Source organism: Mytilus trossulus, chromosome 9, assembly GCF_036588685.1.
Source record: "Mytilus trossulus isolate FHL-02 chromosome 9, PNRI_Mtr1.1.1.hap1, whole genome shotgun sequence".
Classification (NCBI taxonomy): Eukaryota; Metazoa; Mollusca; class Bivalvia; order Mytilida; family Mytilidae; genus Mytilus; species Mytilus trossulus.
The window spans coordinates 4,474,805-4,495,241 of NC_086381.1; the positions used below are offsets into that span (position 1 = coordinate 4,474,805).

General features: G+C 33.0%; 1 protein-coding gene across 1 annotated transcript; it reads right to left on the reverse strand.

Annotated features, from left to right (window-relative positions):
* Positions 1 to 6,148: 6,148 nt before the first annotated feature.
* On the reverse strand, positions 6,149 to 18,006 carry LOC134685000 (putative beta-hexosaminidase). The gene is made up of 9 exons (XM_063544333.1): positions 17,892 to 18,006; positions 12,777 to 13,508; positions 11,581 to 11,999; positions 10,058 to 10,792; positions 8,859 to 9,132; positions 8,113 to 8,392; positions 7,469 to 7,654; positions 7,084 to 7,132; positions 6,149 to 6,571 (listed from the first exon to the last, which is right to left on the reverse strand). The coding sequence occupies exons 1-9, from the start codon at positions 17,935 to 17,937 to the stop codon at positions 6,488 to 6,490; spliced, it is 2,805 nt and encodes a 934-aa protein (XP_063400403.1). The 5' UTR covers positions 17,938 to 18,006; the 3' UTR covers positions 6,149 to 6,487.
* Positions 18,007 to 20,437: the final 2,431 nt, after the last annotated feature.

The following is a 20,437-nucleotide window of genomic DNA, read 5'->3' on the forward strand; positions in this document are numbered from 1 at the left end:
AATACTTATATAGGTCTATAAAAGGGCGACAGATTTAGGTATAGCACACGTCTCTTAGACCAGGAACCATATGTTATGTTAAGCATCGATGTGTAACTCGAACGTACGTTAAAAAATGCAAAACGCGTTACTCTATGGAACTAACTGTTACAAGTTACTTTAGTGTACTCATACTTTAACAAAAGTTGAAATAAAACAAAAATACCAAAGAAAAATTAAGACGGAAATTTACAGTCAAAATGTCAAAGCAAACGTTCAAACGAATAGAAAATAAATGTCATATTTCTGACTTGGATCATACAATTCTTTATGTAAAAAATCGTTAGTGAGACCTGGTTTAAGTGTATAGCTAGCTAAACCTTTCACGTGTATGACAATCTTATAGAATTCTCTGATCTTTACAACAATGTTTGAGAAAAACAAACAGGCATGAAAGGTAATAATAGAAAAAAAAAGGAGAAACAGTCAATAGTGTGTTAGAATTTTTATCACTTTAAAACAAACAAATATGTCAACAAAGAAAAACAAAATGGTATATAGACACTAAAAGCACATAAGCAAAAATGAAAGACAAGAATGCAAAAATATGATCATTTCACAATTACACAATGGCGGGGTGTATGAAAATAGATTCCCAAAAGGATTTAAAAATATGGACTAAATAAAGGCAACAGTAGTATATCGCTGTTCAATAGTCATAAATCGATTCAAACAAATCCGGGTCACAAACTAAAACAGCTCAACTATAAGAGGAAAAAACCTGCTGAAAAACAAACGCCAACATGACAAGAAACATGTTTTCATAGTGATCAAACAATAATGGGTAAAATTATACAAAAGCAAAAAATATCACTACAACACTTAATCAAAATGTGGAAACAACTTCAGTACCTAGAACTTATATTTCAAGTCCATTATGTATTATCTGTGAAGTTAATACGGAATATTTATCAATATCGTAATATGTGATGGTTAGGTATCCAATACAAACTAGGCAAAAAGTTTCAGATTTGTCGTTCAATATAATGTTCGTTGAAGACATGAATAACCTATGATTCGCATTAATCTTGTCATCCTTGTCAAATGATATGTTTTTGGTATGTGGGATTACCTGATTGCTCATTTATTCCAAATTCTATTTGAAAACTTACAAAGACAAAATTTGTATAAAATTTGTCCTTAGAAACAACAACACATCTTTAATGACAAGAGGATAGACAAGAGAATACGGACTTTGGGTGATCATTTAAAACAGGTTTTCTTTCAAATTGTTGATTCGACGTTTAATCAAATGACCAGACTCTCTCTCTCTCTGATCGAGGTATCTGATTTAACGTCCCCACTTAGTAAAGAGCAGGAACGGGAAACATATGACCATATTTCTAAACCTATAAAAAAGAAGATATGGTATTATTGCCAATGAGACAATTATTCACAAAAGACCAAAATGACACAAACATTAACAACTATAAGTCACCGTACGGCCTTCAACAATGAGCAAAGCCCATACCGCATAGTCAGCTATAAAAGGCCCCGATAAGACAATGTGAAACAATTCAAACGAGAAAACTAACGGCATTATTTATGTAAAAAAATGAAGTCATCCCTTGTGGTTTAGTGTTCTGACTATTTAAGAATATAAGGATATACATTTTATTGACATTTATCTTTTTTAAACAGATAGTTGTTATTTGTGTCATGTATAAAGTAAAATCACAAAAAATACTGAACTCCGAGGAAAATTCAAATGGAAAGTTCCTAATCACATGGCAAAATCAAATTACAAGACACATCAAACGAAAACAACTCATATTCCTGACTTGGTAATGCATTTTCAAATGTAGAAAACGGTGGATTGAACCTGGTTTTATTGCGCTAAACTTCTCACTTGTACAACAGTCGCATCAATGTCCATTATATTGACAACTCTACAGTCATGGTTATCGTCATTATGCATCACTTACTCTGCATGATGTCTCTATTAATAACTTGCTGCAATTCATACACAAGCCGTTAGGTATTCATCACATCCGCACAAAACTTTATTTATTACCCCTTTCAAAACTTCATTCTCTGTTCAATTTATGTTTGGAAACCAATGTTACAAACCTTTATTCAAACCAATACAAACTTACAGCTATAATTTCGGATATTGCAGGTCAAGGACTTTTCAAGCCAGTCCGCATTGGAAATGATGAAAAAGAGAAAAATATCTTTCCTTAATCTGTCCTTTGCCAACAAAGATCTCGATGGCGTCAAATTAGGCACTATCCTTCATCATAAATTAGCTCGATCGGAAATTCCTCCTTATTTCAAAGACAAGTCTGTACAAATCATTTTTTATACCTATACCAAACCTTATTGCAACTAAAATTTTCAATTACGAACACGTTTTGCGGGATCTCAATGTTGACGACTTCAAGTATAAACCTCCTGATTGCACTTGTGCTAGTTCCCAATTCACATATAATCCGCCTGGCCACGTTATCACGATGACTTCAACATTGTTAATAACACTACCCTACAAAATTTGTTTTCAAAAGGTCCAAACTATCGTGAGCCTAACTCCATCAACTGGAAATACAACTTTAAAATGTTGATGCATTCAGTCGAGGATTATGCCAGGCAATGGGATAAGCGCGAGATGGAAGACGTAGACCCTTTTCTGAATGGATAAAGGCAGCAAGGTCGTTGATACAAATCAGAATTAAGAAACTGAATGGGTCTATAAATGCCCATGCTCCGTCAATCTTTAAAGACCTTTATGTTGCAAAACACTTCACAACAAATATGTTGTTGTCCCCGCAGACAACATCGTTTGAAATGCCCATGCTCCGTCAATCTTTAAAGACCCTAATGTTGCAAAACACTTCATGACAAATATGTTGTTGTCCCCCAAACAACATCGTTTTTGTGTGTAAAACTGATTACATTTACTGCTTGATAAACGAATTAGGTATTGACAATTCACTAAGAAACTCAACATATACCCTCACCCTTACCAAAGAGGAAATCCTGGATAATTATAGGTTTGTTCTATGTTCCTTTGGAATTTCAACCAAAGACGATGAACTGGGTCTTCCATCACTGTATTGAATACCTAAACCGCATAAGTGTCCTTACATACAACGGTATATTGCTGGGTCTTTCAAGTGCTCCATGAAACCTCTTTCTAAATTATTAACATCTATTTTATCAGCAATCAAAGACGGGCTTCAACGTTATTGTGAAACTGCCTATTCTAGAGGTGGCGTGAATCAGATGTGGATACTTAAAATTTCCAAAGATCGTTTAGAGTAAATACAATCTAACTCTCTTTCATCTCGTAATAGTATTAAAACATTTGACTTTTCTACACTTTACACAAGTATTCCACATGCCAAACTAAAAGACAAATTGAAAAAAGTTGGTATTGCTTTGTTACATAAAAAAGAATGGCCAACGTTATCTTAAGAAGGAATAAATATTACTTTGCAAAGGATTACTCTGATTCAAACAAAAAATCTCTGAAACTGACACTATCAAGATTCTTGATTCTTGAACATATTTGTTATGTTCGGAGGATGTGTTTTCAACAGACTATCATCATTCCAATGGGAACAAATTGTGCCACTCATCTTGCCGACTTCTTTCTTTGCTATTAGGAGGCTGACTTCATACAGGAACTTATTAGGTCTAAATATAAGAAGCCAGCAATATCCTTTAACTCTACTTTCCGCTCTATAGATGATCTTCTTTCACTAAATAATTCAAAATTTGGTGATTATATTGAACGCATCTATCCAATTGAAAAAGAGATAAAGGATACAACAGATACACTTAAGTCGGCCTCATATCTTGACTTACATCTAGAAATTGACAATCAGGGTCGGTTGAAAACAAGGCTTTATGACAAAAGAGATGATTTCAGCTTTCAAATTGTGAACTTTCCATTTCTAAGTAGCAACATTCCATCATCACCTGCATACGGTGTATGTATCTCCCAATTGATACGACATTAACGTGCTTGCATTTCCTATCATGATTTTCTTGATAGAGAGTTGTTGTTCACAAGGAAGCTATTAAATCAAGAGTTCAAAATAGTGAAGTTGAAATCATCTCTTCGTAAATATTACGGACGTCATCACGAGTTGGTTGACCGTGATGGAATAATAACATTAACGGTACCAATTTTCTTGCACCAGATGCGCATTTCGGCAATACATGTCTCTTCAGTGATGCTCGTAGCCAAAATATTTGAAATCCCCATGAGGGAGATGGATTCCTTAATTTATAATAATTTCTAATATGTTGTAACAGCAAATTTTAATAACACAAAAAATCCGTATTTTCATGCCAGTATCGAAGTACTGGCTACTGGGCTAGTGATACCCTCAGGGACTAATAGACCAACAGCAGAGGCATCGATCCAGTGGTAGTAATAACATTAAAGGTACCAATTTTCTTGCACCAAATGCGCTTTTTGATAATACATGTCTCTTCAGTGATGCTCGTGACCACAATATTTGAAATCCAAAGCTTATATAGAAGATGAAGAGCTATAATCCAAAAGGTCCAAAAAGTATAGCCAAATCCGTGAAAGGAATCAGAGTTTGCATGAGGGAGATACATTCCTTAATTTATAATAATTTCTAATATTTTGTTACAGCAAATTTTAATAACACAAAACATCCGTATTTTCATGCCAGTACCGAAGTACTGGCTACTGGGCTGGTGATACCCTCGGGGACTAATAGTCCACCAGCAAAGGCATCGACCCAGTGGTAGTAAAAACATTAACGGTACCAATTTTCTTGCACCAGATGCGCATTTCGACAATACATGTCTCTTCACTGTTTCACAATTGATATCGGGTATGTTTCTTACGTTGAAACTACAATTCCCTTCCCTTTCATGAATGTGACCTACCGAATTATACTATTTACTTGATTTGTTATCACATAAGCAACACGACGTGTGCCACATTTGGAGCTGGATCTGCTTACCCTTCCGGAGCACCTGAGATCACCCCTATTTTTTTGTGGGGTCCGTGTTGTTAATTCTATAGTTTTCTATGTTGTGTCTTGTGTTCTCATTTTTAGCCATGACGTTGTCAGTTTATTTTCTATTTATGAGTTTGACAGTCCGTCTGGTATCTTTCGTCCCTCTTTCCTTGACAATGATGCGTGAACAAAATGTCACAAATAGGGGTACAAAAATAACACGGACCCAAAAAAAATAGTGTTGTTTTGAAGTGCTACGGAAGGGGAAGCAGATCCTGCTCCACATGTGGCAGCCCTCGTGTTGCTCATGCTGTTACAAAGCAGGTAAATAGTCTATAAAGCTACATTGGTAGGTCTAATTCGTGAAAAAGAAAGGAGATTGTATTTACGACATAAGGAATATAGCGAATATTTTATGACAGTCAACCAATTGATGACGGCCGTAATATTTACTAAGTGATGGTACCAACTTTTTTGATCTCTTGGGTTCAAAAATGAAATGGTCACAATAAAAACGCTTAAATTATTTCTGTTGTCGTAAAGTTTTGTTAGCAACCGACCCTCATAGTCAATTTCTAGATACAAGTCCTCATCAAATGCCAAAATTAAAAGCTCAAACACAGCAAACGAATGGATAACAACTGTCATATTCCTGACTTGGTACAGACATGTTCTCATGTCAAAATTGATTGATTTAACCTAGTTTTATAGCACTAAACCTCTCACTTATACGACAGTCTCGTCAAATGTATATGTGTTTAAGTCTTTTTGAAATATTTTCAAAAGCAAATTACTTTTTGAACTTATGAAATACATCATATGATAGTTTCGTGCTAAGTTCGTTTCTTTGTGGGTTTTTTTGTGTGTTTTGTTTGTTGGTTGGATTGTACCATTATTCTTTTCTTTAAAAACACACCTTATTCTCGAATTATCTTATCACAACTGGTTACATTAGAGATCTTCATTCATTAAAATAAGTGTTGATTTCTTTTCGTTTTTACCATTCGGAATATTATATTCGGAATAGTATTACCTGTTTTGATACATTTATTCACCATAAGGACACCTTGAAAATGGAAGCAGAAAATTCGAAGAACTTCTTTTACTAAGGTAAAGAACAATCGAAACAAAATGTTTAACCTAAAAACAATAAAACAAAAACTTAATTATTTTTATAAGTTTTTATTCACATGATTTATGAACATAACAATCACCACAATTACACATGTTTGAAGGCATACACTCACATGACCATAGATGAAACACATTGATGACCATGATTAATGAGCAATGAAAGCTGGATGTCGATTGGTCAGATTCGTCATGTCTACTTTGACACATTTAATGTCAAATTATTTGACAAATCGTTGAAATCGCAAACCCATAACACATAATGAACCTTGTTTTGACACTTGAAAGCCAAATAAAACCCACTTAAACGATTAAATTGATAAATTTTGTGTCAGAGAAGAGCTCAAGCATCACAGGGTAATATGTTTGGATATTTATCCTGTACGTGGACTACGGACTTGTTGTGGAGGCGTCCAGTATCCAGCATCAAACAGTCTTTGTTGTAGAGATTTTGGTTCCTGTAATATAAGAAAAACGTGTTATTTCTATTTGATATATAATATATCTTAATCACATTGCTTATTTGATTGATGAAGGAAATGAAAACACGTTTAATTTACCAAAAACAAGAAGATGCACTCTGTTATGATATCATTAAAATAGGATGGGTTGTGGAATGAATATAAACCAAATTTCTAGTAAATAAATTGGTTTCTAAGCCATTACATTTCATTTGAGACTTAAATTTCAAAATGATATAAGCACTTTATTTGAATATTTGTCTGCAAATTTGTTTTGAGAATAGGTCAAATTAGGTAAAACGGCATTACCAATGAAATGAACTCCGATATATGATTATTGTTCGTTTGCCTCTTTAATAAAATTTGTCGTCGTACTTGATGGACAAATTTTTAATCAGTATTCTGGAGTGATTGTGTGTATGAAAGAGTAATTGTGTGTATGAAATTTGTGATAAATTATAAATTTATGTTTATCACATGCATGTTAGGCTGTATCAGCTGATACTTACCTCGACTTGTAGAGTGGTTACTTTACTGAACTTAGTCGTATCATTATTTCTGTAAACAAAACAACAAAATATAACTAAAAGTATCATCTATGATTACAAAACAAAATTGCATGCTGAAACCTCTAACTTAGTGCACGCAGGAAGAAGATCAATGAAAGTATGAGAAAAAAGATACGTGGGTGTGCGTCAATAAGACAGAACCTGACGTCACAAATAACCAAAATACATCAATCAATAAATGATCTAAACAAAATGTGAATTAACTAATAAAAGATATTTACAAAAACATCTTCCATTAAAATGAAATAACTATTTGGATATTAGATACGACAGCAGCTTTCAAACTGATAAATCTACAAATCTTAAATTGAAAATAAAGATTTACCTTGCTCTAAATTTGAGTTCTGTCATCTTTAGACTTGAAATATCTGTTGCTGGTTTGATGTCCTGCCATTTATTTTGTGTTGAGATCACTTGCTGTGTAAATGCTGGGTATGACCTGTCAGTCTGTAAAATTTTCCTGACTTTGGCTGGTTGTCCATTTTTGGCTGGTTCGTTGATGGTAAGGATTCTACAAAAGTAAATAAGTAATGAGACTGATTGTACAAAAGTAATAAGCAATAAAACAGATGCGATTCTTCTGTTAAAGAAAAACTGTAAAACATATACATTCCTTCTTCTTTCACGTGTACACGTATAATAATTGTTACATCTGGACGATTGAGACAATAACATAACAGCACAATAAAACAAACTTTAATTTCATGCAAAAAATAGCAACAATGCACAACAGTTTTAAACAAGTGTATTAAAATATAACAGGGAACAACTAAAGATCAACTAAGATAATGAGTCATAAATATATATAAAACAGGACAATAATCCAATCAAAATTCACACGAGACATAAAAACCTTAAAACAATCTTATACATAAATGAGTCCCTATCATGCGACGAATATACGAAATAAGCCTCAATTAAGACGTACGTAAAACAAACAATAAATATATTGATGCTAAAGATAATTACCTTGCGCCTGGAGGAGGAATAAATGGTTGAATACCATGGTCAGCCAACCTATCAAATTCCTTATGACCAATAACACTCAAAAGTTCAACAAGATCTTTTTCCTGTGCTTCTAGGTCTGGTCTTGGGAAACCACGTCGGAGGTTTATCCTGGGTTGGTAAGTGGACTCCCATGGAGCTTTGTGCCACGCCCTTTCAGCAAAAGCGATCAACCTAGGCATAAGTAGCTGAAACAAATGTTCTTCGCTTCTGATTTTTGTAGTCCATACCTGGGTTTGCATTCCTAGAAATTAAGAAAATATATGATTAGATATAAAATTAAACATATCTGCAAAATACAAAGGAAGCAAATATCGATAACTATATCGCCAACGTCTCATCGTCCAGTTGTTAGTAGCTATCTGGGGCCCTGGTTAAACAATACATTATGCACGAAACAAAATCTTCCAAAGAGAAAATGTTTAAACAATAGTAAACACTTCGAACAAAGTATTTTAATTACTTCGATTTGAGTTTTTAAAACGTAGATCATAATCTATCAAAGTTTCAAAAAGTTTGCTTTCTTTTTCCTTCTTTAGAGCTCTTTACTGGTGCCCTTTGTTTTTGAAAGACCCAAACAGGAAGTTGTATACGTGACTAGCGTCTCCCGGATTGGACTAGATAGAGATAAGGTGTATTATATTCCCTATTTGTATTTCTCAAACCCCGAAAAAAGCGTTAAATAACATATTAAGAAGCATAAATCATACCTTTCAAATTAGAATATATTCTATCTACGAGTGTTTTGCCGATTGGGAAATCACAATATATGTCATCCAAGCAGCCATAGTTCTCCATCTCGTCTGTTCGGGTGGAAACATAATTAAATGTGTCTGGTCGGAAGTTACAGCAGAAGTTATCTGGAGCATAGCCATGGATCTTTGATATATTGATGTATCTTGTAGCCCAATAATCGCCTGGAAGACTTGAATCAGGTTCACTCACGTGATCTAAAGCCATGAAATTTGAGGGCGACAGAATTACCTATAACAAACAATCATAAACATATTAATCAAAATGCGGGGCTTGGTGCTGCTTTTTTAATTTTCGCCCCTACTTTTTAAATCAGATTATTTTACCATGTTGAGTTGTGATAAGCAACCCATGACGTTCCATTTCTGAAGTTAATGTAAAGCGTCGCCGGTAAACTGAATTTTCTATCATCAAGTCACCAATTAATGCCTGCAAATTTTCAAATATAAAACTGGTATCTACATGCTTTCACAATTTCATTTTGTATTGGTATGTCCAGCATATAGGGCAATTAGAATATTGTTTTTGCCACACTATTATTGTTCATGGCCTACTATTTTTAAACTATCTTGTTTGTTGAAAGCTAATTCTAGATCTCTAACAATTAAGCTCTGTAACTATTTAAAGAGTGCATGGAAAGCTAGATCTGATATTATTGGTTAGCTACATTATGTATGCTATTATTGTATTGTTCTCTGTTACCAGTCTTTTGTCACATTATGTATATATTATGTATTGCCATAGCATGTTCTATATGCTTTTGCAAATAAAATTCATTCATTCATTCAATTGAAAGAAATTATCGCTAAATTATACATTTCAAAATCAGCTGTACGACATCTGTATATAAAATTGAGAATGGAAATGGGGAACGTGCCTAAGAGACAACAACCCGACCATAGAGCAGACAACAGCAGAAGGTCACCAACAGGTCTTCAATGCCCACTTAAAACTAGAGCATCAAACGTGGAATTAAGGACCTGGAATTTGTTGAACGTTACATGTATACGAAATTGCATTAGGATTCAAGATAAAATAAGCAAATTTTGAAACTTCGTTTCACATTTCAGTTATATTTTTATAAAATGGTAGTAAGTTTAAAAGTATATAAAATAGAATACAAAAAATAGCATTTGAAAATATTAAATACACTTACGTTATAACTGTTATTGGCGAAAACAAATGCTCTCTTCAGCAAGGTATCTGTCTGAGTATTTCTTGTTGTAACAAATATTTCGACTTCCTTTGGAAAACGTGACCTTGAGAAAGGTGTGAGTGGACCACCAAGTGGGTCAAGTGTTGGGAAAGCGACAAAGAACTCTTCATAAGCTCCTAGATTGACTCCATTAGCTCTGGCTAAGTTAGCTAGGTTCGTGGTATAATTGACTTTAATCCTCATCCATGGATCGGGATCGACTATTCCCAAATCAACGCAGTAAGTGGAATTCAACCATGCAGCACGTGGAGAATCATCACCGCCTACATTGAACAGTTTAAGGGGATGACCTGCATCCTTGTGATAAGCCTTTAATGTTTTAATGATACGGTCAAGGAATCTATATGTGGATGGCATACATGGATTTATAGCATTGTCACTATACAAACTGTCACTTAAGTATAATGGAGCATTGGTTACGTCCATTAAAGCCATGTCGTAATTTTTCGTACGTTTAGAATATGCATTCATGGCCACAATAGCAGCACGTGCCCGATTAGCCATATTGATTGATGGAATTATTTCAATGTTTCTAAATTTAGCTGCACGTAAGATGTCAATGTAATCCTTTTGAGTGTAGTATCCTGATCCTGTTCCGTTCCCGCTAGGATCTGAACCGAGTTGGGAAAACAAACATTTTGTTTCATTAATGTCGTGGCATCGTCTACCACCAATCTGAAGAAAAAAGTAAAAACACATTTTAATTGATTTATTATCGTTCAGTTTGATTTTTGCAAATACGGTATACTTTGATCATATACTTGCTTTCTGACATAGAAATCTATTTTACTAATCAATAAACAGGTTGTGGTTCTTCATTCTTCACCGCTTCTGCTTATTTAATTTGTTTCGGTTTTGGATTACCAAAAAGTGTGTTCATCAAATTAAAAAGTGGCATAGTTCATATATTATATTCAAGGGGGTCAACTTAAGAACGTAACGCAAACTTGTTACTAGTGTTAACCTTCAATTTGAAATATTCTGACAATCAAATTAAGTATTATTAATATAAGCTGAGTAAACCCAACACCAAGGCATGAAAAGAAAAGAAATATTGGAGAAAAAAAATCAGATATCGTGGTTTCAGTATATCGGTCTTTATATAATGCATGTAATTTTTTTGCGAATTGAGTCAATCTTAAACAGATGGTATATTTGGCTACCTTTTTAATGTTTCCGTGACTGATAGTTAATATAACACCTACATGATTAGTACATCAACAAGTTCGGAAGTACCTGACTCTGAATGACACTAAAATTTGTTAGTTTTTGAACTCCTGGCCCAGCATTATAGTACTTACATCAATTAGTTTCGGAACACCCGACCCTGAATATATTTTCGTCGGTTATTTAGGATATACCCGCCCATCTTTGATACTTACATCCGTTAATTCTAGAACAACCGGCCTTGTATATATTTGCGTCAGTTATTTAGGATGTACCCGCCCATCTATAATACTTACATCAGTTAGTTCGGGAATACCCGGAACTTCTATACGCCATCCTTCTTCGTCAGCCATATTTAACTGTAATTTATTAAGCTTGTACATCGCCATTATTTCCAAAAGTTTCAACACAGTCGACTTGTTAAAGAAATTTCTGGCAACGTCCAATTGTATTCCTCTGTATTCAAATCGAGGTCTATCGACAACTCTCATGACGGGTAATGTACTTCCGGTAGCCATTAAACTCAGGAAAGTTTGGATTCCGTTCTGAAGTCCACCTAATGTTCCACCAACGATGAGTACTCTGTCTGGTTTTACTGTGATTTGTAGAGCATAACCTTCTGGGCCTTGCTTTTGTCCAGGATTGAGTGATAACTGGATGACATTTGGAGAGTTATCCTCCTTATTGACGACCGTCATGTTTGTCAGTGGGGATTCTACAAATAAAAAAACAATGAATTATCATTTGATATTCATACTTAAAATATTGTCTACAATATACATGTTTATCACTTGATTATCAACTTTTCATATAATGATCTATGGTACTTTTCTTACTTAACTAAATAGTAATTTCTAAATAAGTTAAAAGAAAGATATGAGTTTAAATTGAGGTCAATATGTTTACTTGTTGCGAGCAATCTGATACAATCATAATTTTTTCTTTTTTATGCCAATACTTTGAAATATCCGGATGAAAACCTCAATTTAAAAACGCCCTTCACCAATATCTATTTTTTAGTCAGTAGAACATCAAGTTATTTAATTGACTAGTGGGTGTAACATGATTGTAACCATGACAGTAACGGTACCATAACAACAGCATGGTACTTATTCGGAATTGGCATAGTTTAAGATTCTAAAACGATGTTTTTGTTAACTGCGAAGATGAGCTTGTTTTTAATATTAGGAACAGCAAATATTATTCGCACTTATAATGTTAAAAGAAACGTACAACATAATTTAATATGAAGCGTGAGAAGAAATTGACCAGTATACACCTCATTTTGGAATTAAGAAAATTATAAAATGATACAAGTGGATCACATTAACATCACAATTATTCATTAATTTTGAGATAAAACAAATATGAGTATCGTAATAGCTAAAAAGTGTCACACATTTCTTTTAGATCAGAAGATGGTTTATGTATCTACGTAATAGGAATGAGGCAACTATAATTAACACCTCAAGATAATGTTATATGAACTTACTCTTGCTACTAATATAATCAGCCATCCCTTGTAGAATAGGTCGTCCGTTCGTGTCAATTGTCCATGTGTTATCAATGGTAATGCTTCCTGGCTTCGTTTCTGTCAGCAATGGTGTTGGTAAAACTTTATGTTTGACTTCTTCTTTGCTGGAGAAATTGTAACCGTTATATCTCTCCCATGGCGTCAGCGGAACGCCTTCAGCATCATTGGGAATGTTTCTCATGAACTTTGGAAAGTCATCAAGTGGAGACACGTATGACAAATCGTTGTCTTTGGTGTTTTGTAATATAGCTGTGTGTGTTTCATTTGCAAGGTAGAAGTTTGGGAACATGTCGAACTTGCTTACTGCCCAATTGGATGCTAAAAAGGAAATATTTCTTCGCTCTCCTGGTTGAAGGGGTAAAAAGTGGTACAAGAAGTTTTCTCCGTTATATGGTTCAAACTTGAACATGCAACCTTTGATATGACTGAGAGTAACGTTTCCAGACAGAATGAGTCCACCACCTGTGTACTGGTTTGTTGAAGCATTAAAGTAAACCGGCTGGATTAGAGTATCGTGGCAGAAGAAAAGAGCCCAGCCATCACGTGGTATGGATTCTGTACCGGCATTTTCTAGTGTAATGTTAGCATAGTATGAAACTGTTCCATACATAAGTATTCCATTCCTGACAACATCATATCGGACTTTCAATGTTTTAGACAATTTGTCCAAGTCTAAAGCAGACACAGACGCTGAAAATAAAAATTATTTACTTTTATTACTTTTATTACTTTTAACTAGTGAGTCGTGGTATCATTCGGAAGAACAAATTACTCCTACTAGAATATAAAATGAATGAATGAATAAATAGTTTATTAAAGTTCAACCTGAATTGACATAAAAATATATACAAAAATTACGTTCAACTACATTTTCAGGCAGTCATATAGGCTTATAATACGGCTTAAATTTTGTATTAACACCAGACGCACGTTTCGTATACAAAGCACTGTTATTCTAAATCATAACTATACATGTAGCTACATTTGATTTGTTATGACAAATTAAGTTTTATAGTTTTTACGTTGTGTGGTTTTGATAAAGAAAAGAGCTTATTTAACATCTTGTCTGATTTTAAACAGTCTTTGATAACGTTTTCCACTGCTTTCGAGTTATTCGTTAACAGTTCTAAAGAACTTCTTCTGGGGAGTCGGAATTTATAGAAGTTGGATCACGTATGAGTTCGTTTCTCCCGTCGGAGTACACGGTCACACACAAGCAAAAAGCGGTTTTCATCTTCGATCAAGTTCGAATTGCATATTATCTGCAGAATATATATATGCTGATGCACACACAACATACAATTAAATAAGAAATATTTTCCCACTTAAATTATATTCTAAACCAAAACACGTGCACGCATAAATAATCACGTATTGAATAGCTGTAAAAACAAAATAAATGAAATGCTCAAAAACAAAGGAGTAGGTCCGGTAAGGACAGATTTTGGCCTTAAATTTCATGTTCATCTGACGAAAGATTTTAACCACTTTTTAAGCAAATGAGTGTCTATTTTATTTGAATCAATTAGTTTATGTGAAAGATTTTAACTGATTTAGTCATAAAAAAAACCCGCACCAATTCAAGCTGAAATATGAAAAATCTACCAATTATGCCGAAAAATGTCATTTTCAGATGTTTTTTTTGTCAACAATGAAAGTGGCCGCATCCGTGTTCATCCTCAACCTTTATATATGTTATGTTTTATCATAAAATACAACTTATATTTCAATATAAAGGATGAACACGAATGCGGCCACTTTCGTTTTACACGAAAATCGTTTAGAATTTAACTAAAATGCTAGAATTGTGAAGATTTTAGTAATTTAGCATGACTTAATGGTGCTAGTACCCGATATATGTGCATTGTTTAGTCAAAATCAGCCCAAATTTATGTAGCAGAAGCATTCTACTGTCCAATGAATAACTTAAACGTTTACATTTTAACAATTTTGTAAAACTGCTATATTTTGGGGCCAAAAAGGGGTCTTACTGGACCTACTCCTTTGACCAGTTGCGTCCATTAGAGCAACATGTCGCTTGTATGTGTTACACAGTTGGTCGTGTTTTCTGTGTAAAAGTTAAAGAAAGTTAATGTTTTCTTCTAATTACAAAACAACAGTATATGTATAGGAAGATGTGGTATGATTGTAAATGATTGAACTATCCACACCAATTGTAAGCAACAAAATAAAAATTGAGAATGAAAATGAAAATGGGGAATATGTCAAAGACACAACAACCCGACCGAAGAGCAGATAACAGCCGAAGTCTATTATATTAAACCCTGATCAACACTGGAGTTTGTTTAAATTTTGATTAACTGTTTGTATATGCAAATATGAAAAAAAAACACCAAAAAAACAAATATTAGAGAATCATAATTTTTAAATAAACAAGGAGCTGTCACGAAATTTGACTGATTGCGACCATTTGATGGGTAATAATTGAATATGAATGTCATGTGATACGTAAAAAACATTTTGTCATGTGATACTTGTAACGTTGGTAATAAACGGACATCAAACATAATTCTTAATCACGATGACAATTATTTGTCTTTATAATTTGATGACTTAACAATATTTTTTGTGTAATTGAGATGTATGGTTACATGTACTACCAGGGGGCAGAGTATGTTTCTCTTGTCATTCGTATAAAACATAAGCTATAAAACTAATAATCTAATTTTTTTCTTAATGAAATGGATCATCATAAAGATGTTAGTTAGACCTTAACATAAAAAAATGATGTATGTTGTTCAAAATAAGATCTCCTTGGCCTTGCTTACATATGTTCATTTATGTAGCTACCATTTATGATGACTTTGACCAGATACATATACGTCTCTGCATTGACAAAAATAGCTAAACGTTGCATAACTTAAATCTAGTTAATTTTATCTACTGAGCGAAAGGTATAATTCACAAGCACGGTCAATGAAGATCAGTTATAAATACTCTACGTCAAGGGACAGTCCATCTTCTTTCTTTACAGTCAAAGCAGCCTTATGTCATTTTTTTTTTTTTAAATAACTAAGTTGATATCACTATCTATCCTGTTCACGCTTTACTTAAATGCAAATAATTTTGTTTCACACGACAAGTTTGAATGTGTCCCCTAGTCCCTAGTGCATTAATAAAAAGTATATCTGAGAATAAGTTAAGCAATGAGAAATACTCCGTCATGGTTTCATTACAACTTTAATATTTATTATGTATTCAATAATAAATATAGGCGTGCGACAAATCTGTCCATTATGTGCCTTTATTAGTAAAAATCGAAACCACATTACATGTTTCTCTGCACATTACCGATCTCATTTAAAGAATAAAGAAATGCACTCCATGGTAATTTCAATTATCCAACAGGCCTAATTTACGGCGAGAAAAAAATAATGAGCTAAACGTATATTATATCTTAAAATTTACAAATACCTACTTTAGTTTAGTATATGCAGACAAAGTTATTTGAAAAAAGTTTAGGAAGATACTTTGATGTTGCATAACAAAACATTTACTTATAGATTATCGTTGATCATTTCAACGATGATAATGGAAGTTTTTAACGATCTTGACTGGCTATACAGCCCTTGCATGATCGATATCATCTCAACCAGATTGATTTTTTCTCTAGAGTCGGTACGACGAAAGTGAGAAAATCAATCGAGTTCAGATGACCAATAATAATATGATTATCTTTTTTTTACCTATCATATGACAACGGGCAAGTGCCTCCTTTGTTTCTAGCGATAATTTTTCATATCATTCAACTCCGCTGAGAGAGAAAGATCAAATTTTCGTAAAATTTCATAAAATAGCGATAATACAGTTATCAAACGATTCCAATATGTTTTAATCTATGTGCTAATAAATCTGATATTTTGTGATTTTAAAATCGGAGCCTTCAACTAGTTCTTGAAAAACTTACCAAACCCGTTATTTTATCGAAATGGTTAGCATAAAGTGCTCAAAACCTTTATTAACCAAATATGCAAAATACTCTTGTGGTAAACATGTGCACAAGGAGATATGTTCTCTGTTCATATAAAGGTAAAACCAAATTGTAAAGTAGTAAACAACTATATAAAGTACAATAAATCATATTGTAATTCCAAGAAAACTTATGTGCATAAATCACAGAAATTAAAATGAATAAAATATAAAGAAAAGCATACAATCTGACAAAAGATATGTTTTCATAGTTATAAATTCGAAACTTCATAATATTACATCAATTCTGCCTATCATGAAATAAATCAATTCAAATCATCCTTTCCAAGAATACAGATTATACTTACCAGGACAATTGTTTCTCTTAAGCAAAATGAATGATTACAGTATTACTTTTAAAAACATAAATCCCATGGTGCCTATATAAGTTTTGCACTTTAATAAGAGACAACAACAAATGAAATATATGAAGTATCAAATACGTTATTTAACAACAATCATAGCTTTTTTTTAGATACACGAATTTTATAGCAAATAAAAAGAAAGATAAAATTTAACTCAAAATTATTTAGCATTTTTAATAGTTCAGGTCATTTGATATTTTATGACAACTTTATTTATTTTCAAAAGAAAGTTTTTGTACAGGTTATTTCTTTCCTCCAAAAACATTTCCTTTTTTTGCTGGTGTATTGTTGTCACACATTGTCCTCACGTTTAAGACAAAGTGCATTAGTTTATTTTAATCTCTTTAAAGGTGTGTTCGAATAAAATATTTCAGTAAACTTTCAATCAATTCTAGTACAATTGTGAAAAAATGTGTTAAAGCTAAATTGTTTCTATAAAAAAAAAGTAATGCGACATGCGCTTGTGGCAAACACAAAAGAATGGAATTAAAAATAAGTGCGATATGCAAAGCAAGTTTATTAGAATAGAACAGCTATAATTATATGAATAAAAAGCAAATGTGTTTTTTGCAAAAGTATAACGAAACATTAACACCTGATATAAAACACATCTTTAATAGATCTTTTCATAAATCCGAAACTTCAATTATAACTATATGCCTATATAAAAATGAATCTATCCGAATTATCCTTGGCAAAAAACACAGATTTCACTTACCAGCAAATAAAATGCATAAGAGTACAAGTCCTCTTAGTGTTAACATGTTCCTGAACCAAGTGAACGATTACCGGGTCCTTGAATCTTAAATAACCGACAGACCCGCCCCCAGGAGATGACCAGTCCATATTAATAAAAATGACCATTTTATTGTTGTAAATGTCAGCATTGACAAATGAATATACAATCTGTGTAATAGCTTTTATCTTAAATGATTGTTGATGGCTCTAATAAGGGTTAAGATGGGTTACCTTCAATACATATCTGAATTAAGAAGTAAAATGGTTTACAGGGCACTGTCATTTGAAATTCGTTTCTTAAAATAATGTGTACATCAAAAATAAAATCCTGATTATTATTAAGGTTTGCATATCTTTTCAATAGTAAAACAAAATGTATGCATGAGCAAAATATTCCGGACACTAGAAAATTGCATTCTTGTTCTCTAATTGAAAAAAATATCAGGTTATACACCTTATCGCTGTTTATTCCCATCCGGATAAGTCCTAAAATTACTCAACGTTTTAAACCAGTTAAAGCTATCTGGGGCCTTGTTCAAACAATGTTATGCTATGATGAGTGAATGTATATAAACTTTTTTCGGAGACATTTTTAAACTTTCGTAATCATATCAAACAAAGCATTTTATAACTATCAGACTTTTGAAATGTTTACTCTCCAAACTTTTTTCATCCCTCAGCTCATTTCGCATTACTCTTGTTTTTTCTACGCTCGACCTCAACAGGAAGTTGTCCATTTAGTATTTTTAAATTCTCAAACGGTTTTCCCCGGATTGGACTTAATAGCGATACGGTGTAGTGTTGCTAGTTCACTGAATGATCAACTTTTACGCCACATCAGCGCCTAAGGCTATATAATTGCGGGAGTTATGTTTCAAATTTTCAACAACTTAAAAACAAATCATACAAGAGACTTCAGATTAAGCGATATTAGTTTTATTTAGTTGAGCTTAGAAATTTTGCATGCTACATATTTTGTTTCATCACATTTTCCTTTCTTTATGTTGCCTTCTAATAAGTTCGTATAGTTTCCATAATGCATGTGTTGGCTCAATCATAATAGTAAAACCAAATAAAAAATATAAAACAGTGTACATAGAGCAGCACAAATAAATAAGTTAGCAGTATAATATGAAAATAAAAGAAAAAGAGTACTAGTATAAAGACAACATCATGAGGACACGTATTTATTTCATGTTAGAAGACATGTGTGACCGAGAATATCGGTATTATGTTTAACAGAAAAAAAATGTTGGAAAGCAGTTTTTCATTTGTTTAACTTATCTTCTTTTTTTCAGAATGTAAATCAGATCTGATAGAATCAATGATGTACCCCTCAATCTCCTCACTACTGTGTTCTTACGTGTGTTCGCTATAAGTATATGCGTATGATTATACATCTTTACTGCGAGGGATGACAGATATATTAGTATTACCTATAACATGACGTGGTCAAAACAACAACCTTGATGAAATTGTATATCTCATATAAAAGTGACGTCTTGCGCTTCTTATTTTAGTTTTGCTAAAATTGGGACGTCCTGCGCTTCTTTTTTTCAGTTTAGATAAAATTGTGACGTCCTGCGCTTCTTTTTTCAATTTAGATAAAATTGTGACGTCTTGCGCTTCTAATTTTAGATTTGACTGCGTGTGTTGTCTTATGCTTCTTATTTTGGTTTTCATATTTTTTTGGAAATGAAAGGATTAATATGAGGAATACATCTATGACATACAATCAGTGCAATTACGACAACAACAAAATAAGCAAAGAAACAGTGCTTTTATTTCTCTTCTTTGTCAATGTTACAGAGATGCAGTTTAAGAATAACACAACATTTTGCATTAAGATATTTGTCACATAAGGGATTTTTTTTTGCAAACTAAACGTAAATTGGCCATTTTTTTATGTCAAATATGTAAATTTCAACATGTTTTGACAGCAAAAAGACAAATGCGACATTTTTGTTCTAAAGTGAATAAACTACATCATCTTATTCATTTATTACTTGAAATAGCATAATTTTGAAAGAATTGCAATTCGAGAGCCCACATTGTGGCTGTTATCAGACCTCATTCCTTCCCTTGGTCTTTGCAGGGTAAATCTTTACTGGTGATGACGTATAAGATGTAAGCAGTCTACCAGGACACAATGATTTAATAAAGCATTACTAACTTAGTATGGTTATAATTGAACTGACCCGTGTTATCTATAGACGTATATAATACTAGTATTATATTAATTATATTATATACCACTAACAATGTAAATTTTTAGTACTCTAATAAAGCTGATTATTCTTGTACACGATAATAGCTGAGGCTCTCGGCTCGATTTTGGAGTCCCAGGATGATACCAGTGACGATATTGAAAATGCCGTTTATAAATAACCTATAACTAAAGCCTTTAATTTCAAACGCTCAAAATAAACAACGAGCTGAAGTAAAGGACGGAAGGATGGATGGAATAGTGCTTAACGTCTAGTGGCAAATTATATTAGAACGAGAACATGATAACTTGACACACTG